Below are 12,707 nucleotides of genomic sequence, written 5' to 3'. Positions count from 1 at the left end.
TCCATGAGGCTATTTTACACAAACCACACCCACCTGTGACATCAGCTTGTGGGTGGGAGAGCAGGGTTCAATTTGTGCTGTTGCAGGAGCCTGTTCCCAGTGTACTGCCTAATATCTGCTCACCACCTGATGTGTGGGACAAAATCCTGCTCATTTTGACTGCACATGCCTGTTTCCTCCTGGCAAGCAAAGAATCAGGAAAAAAAAGTGGGTCTGCTTGCTTTCATTACATATGCCTCTTCCCTGTGAGAGGGGTATGCATGCAGCTTAAATAGGCAGACCCACTGTTCTCTCATGCATATAGATAAAATCAGGTGGGAGTTGAGCTCCCCCTAGTGGTGGCAGGCGAAACTGCTGTGAAATTTTATTTTGACTCTTCTGGCTTTCTGTAGTCCTCTCAGCTCAGTTTGATTCTGCCTTCACCTAATGTGGTTGTGGCATGTGAGCTCTCAGAATTATCTGCAGTTCAGGCCTGTTGGAAATTATTTTTCTTGTGCTCATTTGTCAATATTTGTGGTATTGTCTTCCCTCTTTTATGTGTTTTATTCCCATAGCATAGGACTCCTTTTCTGTCAGTCCCTGCTTGTTCATGTTCTTCCTCTCTCCATAAATACAAAACAAAAAACCACCCTCTCCATTTGAATCTATGTTTCCCTCTTTCCTCTGACTGCCCCTTTCCTTTTAAAAAACAAAACAAAACTTTTTTTCCGGCTTGTGGTTATTTTTGCACTAAGTTCTGAGAAACCCTTACTCAGAAGTCCTCCTTGACTTCCTCCCTCTGGGACTTGCTCTTCTGTTTGTCTGGCACCTGCTATTTTGTTGATCTCTTTGCAAGTATTTCTAGCACTTGCCTTTATGGGAGCCATGTCTCTCACCTCCATTGCCCTAAAGCTCATACTCTTCTGCTCCTGACCAAATGCTGTTCAGCAGCAATGAGCAAAGTAAACAAAACTCAGCAAAGCCAGTACTATTCTTTTGTCCCCCCTTCCAAGATACAAACCTCAGCTATAGCCCCTGTGTCCGTGCTGCTAGTGGCTATGCCAGTGGAACCCACTCACTCCATGTCTCACCTCAGTGCCAGCTTAGACCCCTCTCTCTCTAGGGTTTTAAGTAACTCTGAGAGTGTTGGGACCCCCATTTGATTATTTATTTAATTAAATTTTTCTTTATTAAATGTATGTCCCGCCCTTCATCCTACAAGGACACCAGGGCGGCAAACAAAAACACTAAAAACATTCTAAACATCTTAATAACAAAATACTTTAAAATATTTTTTTCAATTAATTTTTATTCAAATTTTCAAAACCAACACAATACAAAAAGAAAAAACACAAATCAATAACCAACACAATAAAAAAAGAAAAAAATATAAAAAATATTGACTTCCGATTTGTCATAGTTCAGCTATAAATCTATAATATATAACAAGCCTGTCTCTTAATAGATTATAAAAACACCTTCCTCCAGCGGCTATCTTAATTGGTTTTAAATCTCATCAACATCATATCATTTTATTCTTCTACAAAAAGTCAAAGAGAAGTTTCCAATCCTTGAGATATATGTCCATCAATTTTTTTTTCTAGGTAAACATGTCAATTAATCCAACTCATCAAAACTACTAAGTCCTGTAATTACAGATCACTCTTCTTCCTTTATCCATATTGGTTCCATCTTCCATCTTTACGCACCCAATAATCTTGCTGTCATAGTCATATAATAAGAGTCTGATAGGAATTTCCTTTATCACAGATATTTTCTTGCCATCAATTCCAAACGTATCACTGAAGTATTGTTGCAAAGCCACATCTCTGTTCCTCTTTTTTACATGATACACTAGCACATCTCTTGAAGATTTTTCCATTGACACAAAACAGGGATTAATTCTGTTAGCTTTCTCCATTTCAAGTTCCATCAAATCCTTCCAGTCCAGGAATTTTTTTGAACCGATAATATCTTTATCTCCAGTCTCTTCAATTCCTTCAGGGACAGTGCTGAGTTCCAAAGCGTAATCTCCAGGATCCATCACAGCCAGGAAATCAAATCTTTTTCCATGTCCATATTTAATCCAATCTCCATAGTTTGAACCTTGCCTTTAATTTCTCTTTCATCCTTTTTTGGTTTTCCAGATCTATCTTTAATCTCCTTTCTCATAGAATCCTGAATTTCTTTCAGCTCCTGTCTCATTTCGTTGAATTCAATTCTCAATGCTTGACTATTATTTCTTAGTTCTTGTTTTATTGACTTAATCCCATTCATTATTTTCTGAAACATGTCTAAAGATAAAGTCCCTTCTTGTACATCCATGATCTTCTTAATTGTCATTCTTAAAGCCAAAGGAACAAAACTCTTTCAATTTTCAATGTCCCAAGCAAAGAGCATTTTATTTCTTTATCCAGTTACAAAGGAGTTAATCTTTCAAACCCACTGACGTCACACTCTAGACAGCCCTTATCTCTTGTATGCCCAGAAGTGCAAAAACAGCTTTAGTTCACAGCGTCCAAATGACTAGTAACAGAAAGAATGTGCAGATTCATCAAAAAAAAAAAAGTAGAACAGGAAAAATAGTCCCAGACTTTTATTACCCAAAAGTCTTACAAATCAAAAAGATTTTTCTTTTCTCTTCCAATCAGAAACCCCTCATCCGTTGTAATCTTTAAAATGCTATTTTCCATTTCAGCTTTTTGCAATAAGAAAAAGATAGGCTATTTTTATTTTCTTCCCCCTTAATTCCGTAAGTAAAAAAAAGGAAAGTTTTGGCTCACCCAGGTTTTCTTAATTGCTGATCCTCTGACAAATCTCTTTAGCTGTATAGATAAGAAAATAATGAGCGTAGACAGGAGGATGTTTGCCTGTTAGTCTGTTTTCTTTAAAAAAGGATCCCTCCGCCTGTGCAGCCTCCGAGATGGGCTCCTGTCTTGGATGAAACTTTTTCAGCTTTAACCAGTCAGAAGGGTCTTTTTTGACTGGGGATAATTTCTTCCGGATAAGGAAGAAACGTGAGATTTTCCACACAGCTTTGTTGTGATTGTTGGAGACTGGAATTCGTCAGAATTGTCTGTGAAAGAAGGTCTTCCAGCTGCACAGACGGAGCGAGGATTTATAGCTTAGCTCAGCTGAATAAATACTTTAAAACATTTTAAAACAAAACATCTTTAAAAACAGATGCAGACTGGGATCAGGTATCTACTTAAAAGGCTTGTTGAAAGAGGAAAGTCTTCAGTAAGCACTGAAAAGATTAGAGATGGTGCCTGTATAATTTTTAAGGGGAGGGAATTCCAAAGGGTAGGTGCTACAAACTAATAGTGTTTTGCGGAACAGACGTCCTGATAAGATGGTGTCTGCAGGAAGCCCTCACCTGCAGAATGCAGTAATTGACTGGGTATATAAGGGGTAAGACGATATTTCAGGTATCCTGGTCCCCAGCTGCATAGGGCTTTGTATGCCAAAACCAGAATCTTGAACTTAGCCTGGTAGCTAATGGGCAGCTAGTGCAATTCTTTCAGCAGTGGGGTGACATGTTGGTGATACCCTGCCCCAGTGAGCAGTCATGCCGCTGTGTTTTGCACCAGCTTCAGATTCCAGATCAACCTAAAGGGCAGCCCCGCATAGAACGCATTACAGTAATCGAGCCTGGAGGTTACCAGCAGGGCTGTGGAGTTGGTATGTCAAACCTTAGACTCCAACTCCTCTATTTTTCTACTGTCCGACTCTGACTCCTCTATTTTTCTACTGTCTGACTCTGACTCCTTCATAAATGGCATATGTATAATAATGTATTAATATTAATAAATTAATATTAATATTAACATATTAATTTTATTTTGAAGTCGAAGTCAGTAAATTTCTATCAACTCCGACTCCACCCAAAATTGCTTCCAACTACGACTCCACCCAAAATTGCTTCCGACTCCACAGCCCTGGTTACCAGTGCATTGAACCACTCCCTCCCGCAAACACCACACCCTAGATCCCCTCAGCAAGCTTTAATAAGCCAAGAATGGTAGAGTTGAGAGGACAAGTTACTGGCCGCATTGTCCCCAGCACCTTGTCCATATCATCAGGCCAGATCAACTGAAATTGATCCCAAGAAGTTGCAGCAAGCATTGCACTGGACACCTTACTGGGAACTACTATAGATGTGGATGGGGCATCAAGATTGCTATGGATGCGAGCAAATTTACCCTCAAAGTGCCTTGCAAACAATTCATAGTGGGCCTCTGAAGGGTCTAAAACTCCATTTCCTGGAATTGATGTCAACAGACTCTGGCAGTATGAAAAAGCTCCACTGGATGACTAAGATGTGATGGAGACAGAGAAGTGAGCCTTCTTCGCCGCCCTCACTGCCACACAGTAGGCACAGTTATGATGTCTTACTCATGCCCAATCAGCCTCACAGCAAGTCTTTCATCATTTGTGCTCCAGCAGTCGTCCAGCATGTTTCATTGCCCTTAGTTCATTGGTGTACCAAGGTGCAAACTGGGCTCCACAATGCCGGAGAGGGTGCTTAAGGGCAACCATGTTAAGAGCCCGATGCATGTCATTCCACAGTGTAACAATAGGGTCACCTGCTGTATCTTCTGGAAACTCCCCAAGGCATTCAGGAACCTAGTGGACTGCATTAGTCTCCAGGGGTGAACCATCTTACTCTGATTCCATTTGAAACCTGTGGATTGAGAGGGAGAGACCCTAGTACCAGCAGCATGGTTTTTCTTTGCCATCCGTCTCCAGTGATCTTGCAGGAGGAGGAGGGGTTGTAGTTCTGGCAGGGACCTGGCCTGTGAGGAACTCCAGCACCTGGAATACAGAAGCCTGGAGCACATAAAACAGAGGAAGATTTGTCTGATGAGGAAGATGGGTGCCTTAATTTGGACTTTAACTCTATTTGTTCTGCTATCTCCTCTCTTGAGTAGTTCTCAGGCTTTCAGGACACTGCTCCATCTCTGCTTCTAATGTTCCTATATTGAACCCTGGGTGTCACGCTCTGTCTTCCAGGACTGATGCTAATTCCTGTAGAAGAACACAATCTGCAGCTCACATCTCAAACGCTGCAGCAGTTAAGAGAGGCTTTGCTGGCTGACTTGGCTAGGGACCTATCTTCTACTCAACCTCCCCTCACCTTGAGAGTCCTCAGCCTCCTTTTGGGAGTCAGTTAGCCAATGCACAATCTCAATCTGCCCATATGTTGAAGTCCCAGTATTCCAGGGTTGCACTGCGCAAGTCTCCTAACCTTCATAGAGTTTCCAGGATGAGAGTTTCCCTGAGGCAGACTGCTAGAGCTGATGAGGACATTTCAGGTTTCCACCAAGGACCCTGACAATGATCTTATTGTGCTGGATGAAGAGGAATGGAATGGGGAGCCTAATTTGGAGAAAGTGTCCTTTTTTAGGATGCCAACTACATGTCATGAGCCCCGTGGAATGTTCCTGGAGTGATGATGATGAAGAAGAGGAAGATACGGGAGCGGATCAAGGGAAGGGTCCTAGTGCTTTGCAATAAGGAAGTGTTGAAACAGAAGGCTTCAGCACTTTTGACAGTGGCAGCTCCACCCGTTAGCTCCAGTTACAACAGAGAAACTGCTGGCTGATAAGGAGTCAGCCCTTTCCCCCCTCCACCACCCGCCTCTTTCCAGCCGCAGCTGCTTCATGTACCTCCTCCTCCAGAAGTGCCACCACCGCTGTCACCCCAGACACACAGACAACTGCGAAGGCAGGCTCAACTGGCCCCCACTTTTCCAACTAGGAGGAACATTCGCCTGCATGCGCATTCCCATTCTGTGACATCTTCCTCATGCAAGTAGAAAGAGCCCATCTGGATCTACTTAAGAGTTGTAAGGCAGCGTATCTAATTGCTGCGATGTCTTAGCTTTGAGTAGTCATGACTAGTTATGCTGTGTAGAGATGCAGAATCTTGTGTGACCTGTGAACTGAACCATGCAGCACTCTAAACTGAAGCTTTTCATTAAACATACTGGAGAAAAATACAGCAGCAAGTCTGAGTCTGATTCCAAAGGGCTTGGCCAGGACACTATGTGCCTTTGTGGTGTGAAACTTTAGCAGCCATCAACTTAGAATCCTCTGATGAAACTCCAATCCCTGTTTTCTACAGGGTGGCAGCAGTCTGTCCTGAACCCACCCCTAATAATAGGGGCTAGTTAAATTCCTCTCATTGCTGCCTAAAGTTAACAAGGAGGAATGTGACACTCCCTTGCAATATAAAAAGTCTGTGGCTATTGCCAAAAATACTTTGCATTGGAGCAGCCCACCATAGACCTTCTGAAGTTGCCTCTGATTGACTACCCTACTGTTGGTGTGCTAAACAATTCTCTTAACAAATCTCAGATGTGGAACTCAAGGATCCATTGGAGAGGAAGCTAGACATGTGTCTCAGGTGCACTCATGAAGCTTGTGCCCTGTCAGTGTAAGCAACATGTTCTGCATCAATATTTGCCAGGGCTTTTCTGCTTTGATTGGAGGGCCTTTTGGATATAACTCAGCAAGACCCTTCCAAACTTCCCAATATCCTCCGGGTGTGTGTGTCTTGAGTGGTTGCCTTTGTTTCTGATGCCTCAATGGATGCAGATCAATTTTCAGCTTGTGCTTTAATGGCGGGGGTCTTTTCAAGGAGGACTCTGGCTTCGCCATTGAGACACTGATGCAGAGTCTCATTCTAATTTGGCCAAGGAACCTTACATGGGAAGAAAGCTTTCTGGTGATTCTGCCTTGCAAGAAGTGCTGGTGGAGTCCAAGGAGAAGAAGACCACGCCTTCTAGTCAGGAGCAGGACAACAGGCACACCTTTTGGAGGTCTTCCATCCATACCAGCTTTCCCAGTCCTTTGATACAGGCAAGCCAGCCCCCTTCTTGTGAATGCACATGGTCAAGGGTTCCTGCTTTCTCCCTTTACCCGTATGTACTCCTATATGTTCTTATCTGTTGAACGTTAATTCACCTAAAGTTGCAAATTTCCAACAGCAGTCATCTAGAATAGGTGGATTATAGTTGGAGACCCCACCTGAGGATTCTTGAGTCTTGCGAGGTACCAGAAATATTTTAATTGGAAGTCAGACTTCAGACAGCAGATTATCCTTATAATATGCTATTTATTCATATATTGCATGCTGCAACTTTTGAATACATTCTAAGTGAGTTTAGCCATCATAGCAGAAACAGAAAATTAGAATACAAATCAGCAGGGCAGAAGTTACTTTATATACACTCATTTAACATCAAGGTTTTATACCTTGAAGGTAGAGACTTACTTAAGTTACAGTAGATGAAATGACTATGTTAGAACACAGTCTTGTTACAGAGCCAAAGGTACAAAGTACATGGAAATACATGTCAAAATACATCTCGCCCATCAGATGGCATTGATAGCATACATCATTCCTATAGACCTTCAACCACATCTCCAGATGGAGATGAGTCCTGAGCATCATGTGGGTTGGCTTGTTATATGCTTTCTTATCAGCAAGTATGCACCTCTGGTATCTTCCATTACTACATCCCTCTGTGGTGACTCTGGTCACAATATCTCTCGAGGAGCACCACAAAATGAAATGCCTTAAATGGTGTTCCAGCAGCTGTCTAAAATGATATCAGGTGTTTACAAATACAACAGAGTGTTGACTGTCTTTCCAAACACTTTATCCCTCTATACTCTGTTAGTGAATTTTCTACAAGAGTTCTTTGCTTTACACAGGAGGGGGACAAAGAAACCCGTTCAAAGAACAATCTATGCATACTATACAATAAGACTTTGTAAGCAATAACAGCAATTATAAGAACTTTTTACACCTATATGAGCCTGGGCCCATGACATATTTCATCCCTATTGGGCCTCTGGAAGGGGGACGGTTGTTTAGTCCTCCTGCCCCTTCGGGAACAGGCCCTGCTTTGGAGGTAGGGGGCTACAACATTTCCAGGGCAAGTTCACCTCCAACTCTCAATCCAGTCCATCCAAGCACCAGTTCTGATACTATGACTCAGCCAATAGAGGGTCGTCTTAGCAAATTCTCTCACAAATGGCAGTCCATCATTCCAGATCATTCGGTCCTGGAGACCATCGGGCAGGGTCTGCGGATGGAATTCTAGGTTCTGCTTCCTCACTCATTTGCCTCATCTCTAGTCTCTGCAAATCCCAAGAAGAACAGAGTTCAACCTGCTAGAGATAGGAGCTGTGGAACTGGTCTCTCCAGAGAAGCTCTGGCACCTATTCCTTTTTCTTTACTGTGCCCAAACATGGTGGATTGGTCTGGGCGATCCTGAATCCGACAACTCAACCAATTCATTGACTGTCACAGGTTCAGGTTGGAGACCCTGATTTCCATCAAGGAGGCTCTTTGTATCAGGGACTTAATCACATCAATCAACCTAACAGAGACCTATCTTCATGTGCCTATCCGCCCATGCCACATGCACTACCTGAGGTTCTTCTTCAATGGTCCACATTTCTAATTCAAGGCCATGCCCTCTGGACTGGAGTTTGCCACCAATGTATTCATGAAAATCATGATTACCCTGGTGGCACACCTTATCTTCAAGGGATTCACATCTATCCCTATTTCAACAACCTTCTGATTGACTTGCCCTTCCAGGCTCAAGCTTTAGAGGACCTTCAGAACATGCTAGCCTCTTTGAAGAATGCTGGTGTCCTTGTCAATGTGGATAAGAGTAATCTTTCCCCAGCACAGCACATTCTCCTTCTGGGAGCACTAATAGATACACAGCTGAGATTCATGACTTTCTCTGGAGTGAGTCATCTAGATCCAGTCAGCAGTGAGGTCCATCTTCCACAAGTAATTGGTAGATCTTACGCTGCTAGCATGGATCTTGGATCTGTTGGACTGTTTGATTCAGGTCACCCCTGGGCGAGGCATCATGCATGTCCCTTTCAGTGGTTGCTACTCCCCTTCCAGAGTGACACTGTCGCCAAGTGGCACCTTTGAGTTCATATGACAGCTGAGGCCCACTTCAAACATCAGTGCAGATCAAAGTCAGCGGCACTCCAGCAGGGAACCTATCTCCTTCACTGGGTGGAGCAGTATCTGGACTCTCTCAAAGCAGAAGATCTCCAAAGAGATGACAACATGCAGGCTGATTGGCTGAGCAGGAAGCAAATTCTCAGCAGTGAGTGGGGGCTTCATCCTCAGGTTTTCCAAATGCTTGTGTGGATTCTTCATGTCTCTAGAAAATCAGCAAGTTCCCAGGATCTTTTTCTCGTATATACTGATATGTTGTGCCTTCAGGAGATAGGATGGATGTCCTGGCCTCCCCGTGGCCATCTGGGCTTCTGTACACTTTCCTCTAGTTTCTGCTACTCTCCCGAATCTTGCAGAAGGTGAGGGAAGTGAGAGCAACTATTCTGCTGGGGGCTCCATTCGGCCACGGAGGCCCTGGTTCTCCGAACTGGTCAACCTGTCAATGTCTCTTTCCTGGCCTCCACCACTGTGCTGAGACTTGCTCTCTCAAAGCGAGTTTCTTCACATCTGGCTTCGTTGGCTCTTAATGTCAGGAAGTTGAAAGGGCGTGCTTCATCAAGGCGGGTCTTTCCCCTTCTGTGATTAATACCATGATGGCCTCCAGGCATCCATCCACCCTGTGTATATATCAAGCAATGTGGAAAGTAGTATCCCACTGGTGTAGAAAGAGGAGGCTTTGTCTTACAAAGCTGGTATCACAGAACGTTTGTCTTTCCATGGGATATCAAACCTAACACTTTAAAGTGTCAGGCCTTGACATTATCCTTTCCTTTAGCTAAGGATCAGAGTAAACCTTTCAGATCTCACACTGTCCTGAAACATTTCCTTCATTGGGCCATGTTATCTTTGCCTCCAACACAGCATTGCTTCCCTACTTGGGATTTGCACAAGTTCTTACTGCCCTGCAAAAGCCTCCTTTCAAACATTTGAAATCAGTGTCTTTATGTTTACTGTCCTTCAAAGGATTGTTTTTAGTGACCGTCACATCTGCTAGATGAATGTCTGAACTTAATGCTCTTACTGGCACCAGGTATCTCTGTGTGCTTCATAAGGATAGAATAATTCTATGGACTTAACCCTTCTTTCCTTCCTAAAGTCCTTTCTCCCTTCCACTGTCAGCAGGAGCTGATTCTTCCTTCTTTTTGTCCTTCTCATTCTCCCACCACTCCATATCAAGCTTGGACTGATGAAGCAATTTGTTAAGGCCTTGGACAAAGATGGTGATTGCTTCAAATACATTTGTAGATTGTTCCTTGGACTGACTATGGAAAAACTAAAAGCAGGAATCTTTGATGGTCCTAAAATTCGTGAACTCATCAATGATTTGAATTTCACTAAATTTATGAATGATGTTGAAGCTTCTGTCTGGTGCAGTTATGTCTCAGTTGTCAAGAACTTCTTGGGTAACCACAAACCAGACAATTATGAAGAATTGGTGCAAAACATGCTCGCTAACTTTAAACATTTGGGTACTAATATGAGCGTAAAGATACACAATCTCCATAGCCAGACAGATTTCTGGATAATCTTGGTGATTTTAGTGAGGAACCAAGGGGAGAGGTTCCATCAGGATATAAAGGTGATGGAGGAAAGGTCAAGCAGATGGGACAGACACATGATGGCAGACTACTGCTGGAGCCTCCAACGGGATTGTCCTGATGCCCCACATAAAAGAAAATGGTACACACAGCGTTTTTCTATGCATTAATTGTGATTATCTGAATCAGCTTACTTTGTTTTAATGTTATTGTACTGAATACAATGCCATTAGGTATTTCATGTGTTTACTTTTGTATGATTTGAGACAGTTTCCATGTCATTTGTGGGTAGGCTATGTCTGACCATTAATTTTTTTGCATTTGTTATGTTTTTCAATGGGGAATCCATTATCTCAAAAATTAGAGCCAATCTAGCAAAACCGATGCCATATTCGGAATCAGCGACACAAAATTACTCTAAAATCGATCAAGCACCGTTGGCAATAAAATTAGTGTTGACCATTGTTATGCTTTAACATATTCAGTTTTTTCTTTTGCTAATTTATTTCCATAGGAATGGGACACGTTTACTGGTGTGATCATTGGAGACATGCTAAGAAAATCCGTAAGTCTTGTTTAACATTTTTCTTACCAAATAAAAAGTGCAACACTATAACTTTCAAAGACCATATATCTCCATGCCCTAAAGTCTTCAGACCTTAAATATGTTAGTATTGTTGAAGGAGGATTTAGGGTTTCACCACCAGAAAGGTTCCTGATTTGGCCAAATTGGTTGTTTAAGTTCCTTTCAAATGTGACTCCTGACCACTCTGTACAGGCTGAGATTCTAAATATCGCATGAAGTAGGGATTACCGTTTTAGTGAATTTGGTCAGACATGTCTATGTCAAGAGAGATCCCTACTAAGGAAACTATAGCAAAGATGTTACTCATGAGCTCATAGATATCATTTTGAAATGTCAACTACTCCCTAGCATTGATCCAAGGAGAAAGAACTTCAAACCACAGATGACATGGTCTTTACCCTGTATGTTCCCATCACTTGTTTCTGACTTTAGCTGTGCCAGCCCAGGTTGAAAAAGAATAGGGATTTTCATTTCAGTGGCTCACTACAAATGTTTTCATAACTGTTTATCGCAGTGGCTTTCCACCTTCCATCAGCTGGAACCTGTCAAGTCTTTGTTTCAAACATATGACCTCCAGATTTCAAACGAGCTGACTTATGTTTATATTTCTGAGGCCTATTGCAAGCAATTGATTCAAGAAAGCAATAGTTAAAAGCTGTTATTTATCATGCATATTTATAGCTCCAACAGTGTGCCTTCTCTCCTCCCCTACCTTTCCATATCAAATAGGCACTTTTAATATATTTTTATTTCAGTGGGGAAAGTTGAGCTTTGCCTAACTCTCCCTTTGCAATCAATGGAACTTCAAATGCTTCAGTTTTACTGTGCTATGCCATTAACAATTTATGTCCTAAATGTGCTAGTATATGTCAAACGTTTACAATATAATTTGTTTTTGTTCTATTAAGGATTCCCAAAAAAGCATTAGAGACCAGATTCCCTCTTGGATTGAACAGGAAAGAACATGGGCTGTAGCAACTCTTAAGGTATTATTTCAGGTTTTTTTCTGAAAAAAATAATTTACCTCTAAAAAAATTGATGCTTGCTAACATGATTAATTTTGATATTGAATACTATTTAATTCAGATTTTACCATTCCAAAATCTATTCTTCATACACACTCTTGTGTTAAAACCACATGCAATAATCCTTTCATTCTGTATAATTGCCTACCTTTTCTAGGTATTAATGCAGAAAGTATTGTTGAGGTTCAGGGTGGCATTCACTGCTAGTCCTACTCAGAGTAAACCCTTTGAAGCTAATAGACACAACTAATTTAGGTTCATTACTTTCATTGGGGTAAACCTAATGAATACAACACTCAGGTACATGTTTATGTGTAACATGTAGTTAGTCCTCGACTGTCAGAATGTCATGCCTATATTTATTGTCTTCACCCTTTCTCAATATAACAAAACATTACAAATTGCTTGAATTAAATATTTTAGCAGAAAAAAATGCTTGTAGATAATTTTTTTATCATCTTTCTCTTGGTAGTTTGCTCTTATGTTCAAATTGCTTATCCTTGATGCACAAATGTTAAGGTTTGACTCAAGTTTTTCTGATCCTGTTGGGTTACTTTTATATCAGATACTTTTGTATCA

The 12,707-nt window shown here is 41.7% G+C and overlaps 1 protein-coding gene across 4 annotated transcripts in view; it reads left to right on the top strand.

Annotated features, from left to right (window-relative positions):
* Positions 1–12,707, top strand: part of DYNC2H1 (dynein cytoplasmic 2 heavy chain 1) — a 438,789-nt gene that overhangs the window by 285,700 nt on the left and 140,382 nt on the right. For all 4 annotated transcript variants that reach the window (XM_061628720.1, XM_061628719.1, XM_061628721.1 and 1 more), the window contains 2 exons: positions 11,032–11,082; positions 12,012–12,089. In XM_061628720.1, the coding sequence (XP_061484704.1) occupies positions 11,032–11,082; positions 12,012–12,089 (129 nt within the window). The remainder of the gene's footprint in view (positions 1–11,031; positions 11,083–12,011; positions 12,090–12,707) is intronic.

The sequence above is a fragment of the Rhineura floridana genome, chromosome 5 (assembly GCF_030035675.1).
Source record: "Rhineura floridana isolate rRhiFlo1 chromosome 5, rRhiFlo1.hap2, whole genome shotgun sequence".
Classification (NCBI taxonomy): domain Eukaryota; kingdom Metazoa; phylum Chordata; class Lepidosauria; order Squamata; family Rhineuridae; genus Rhineura; species Rhineura floridana.
Note: the sequence above shows the minus strand (reverse complement) of the source record. Positions and strands in the feature narration are given on the sequence as shown.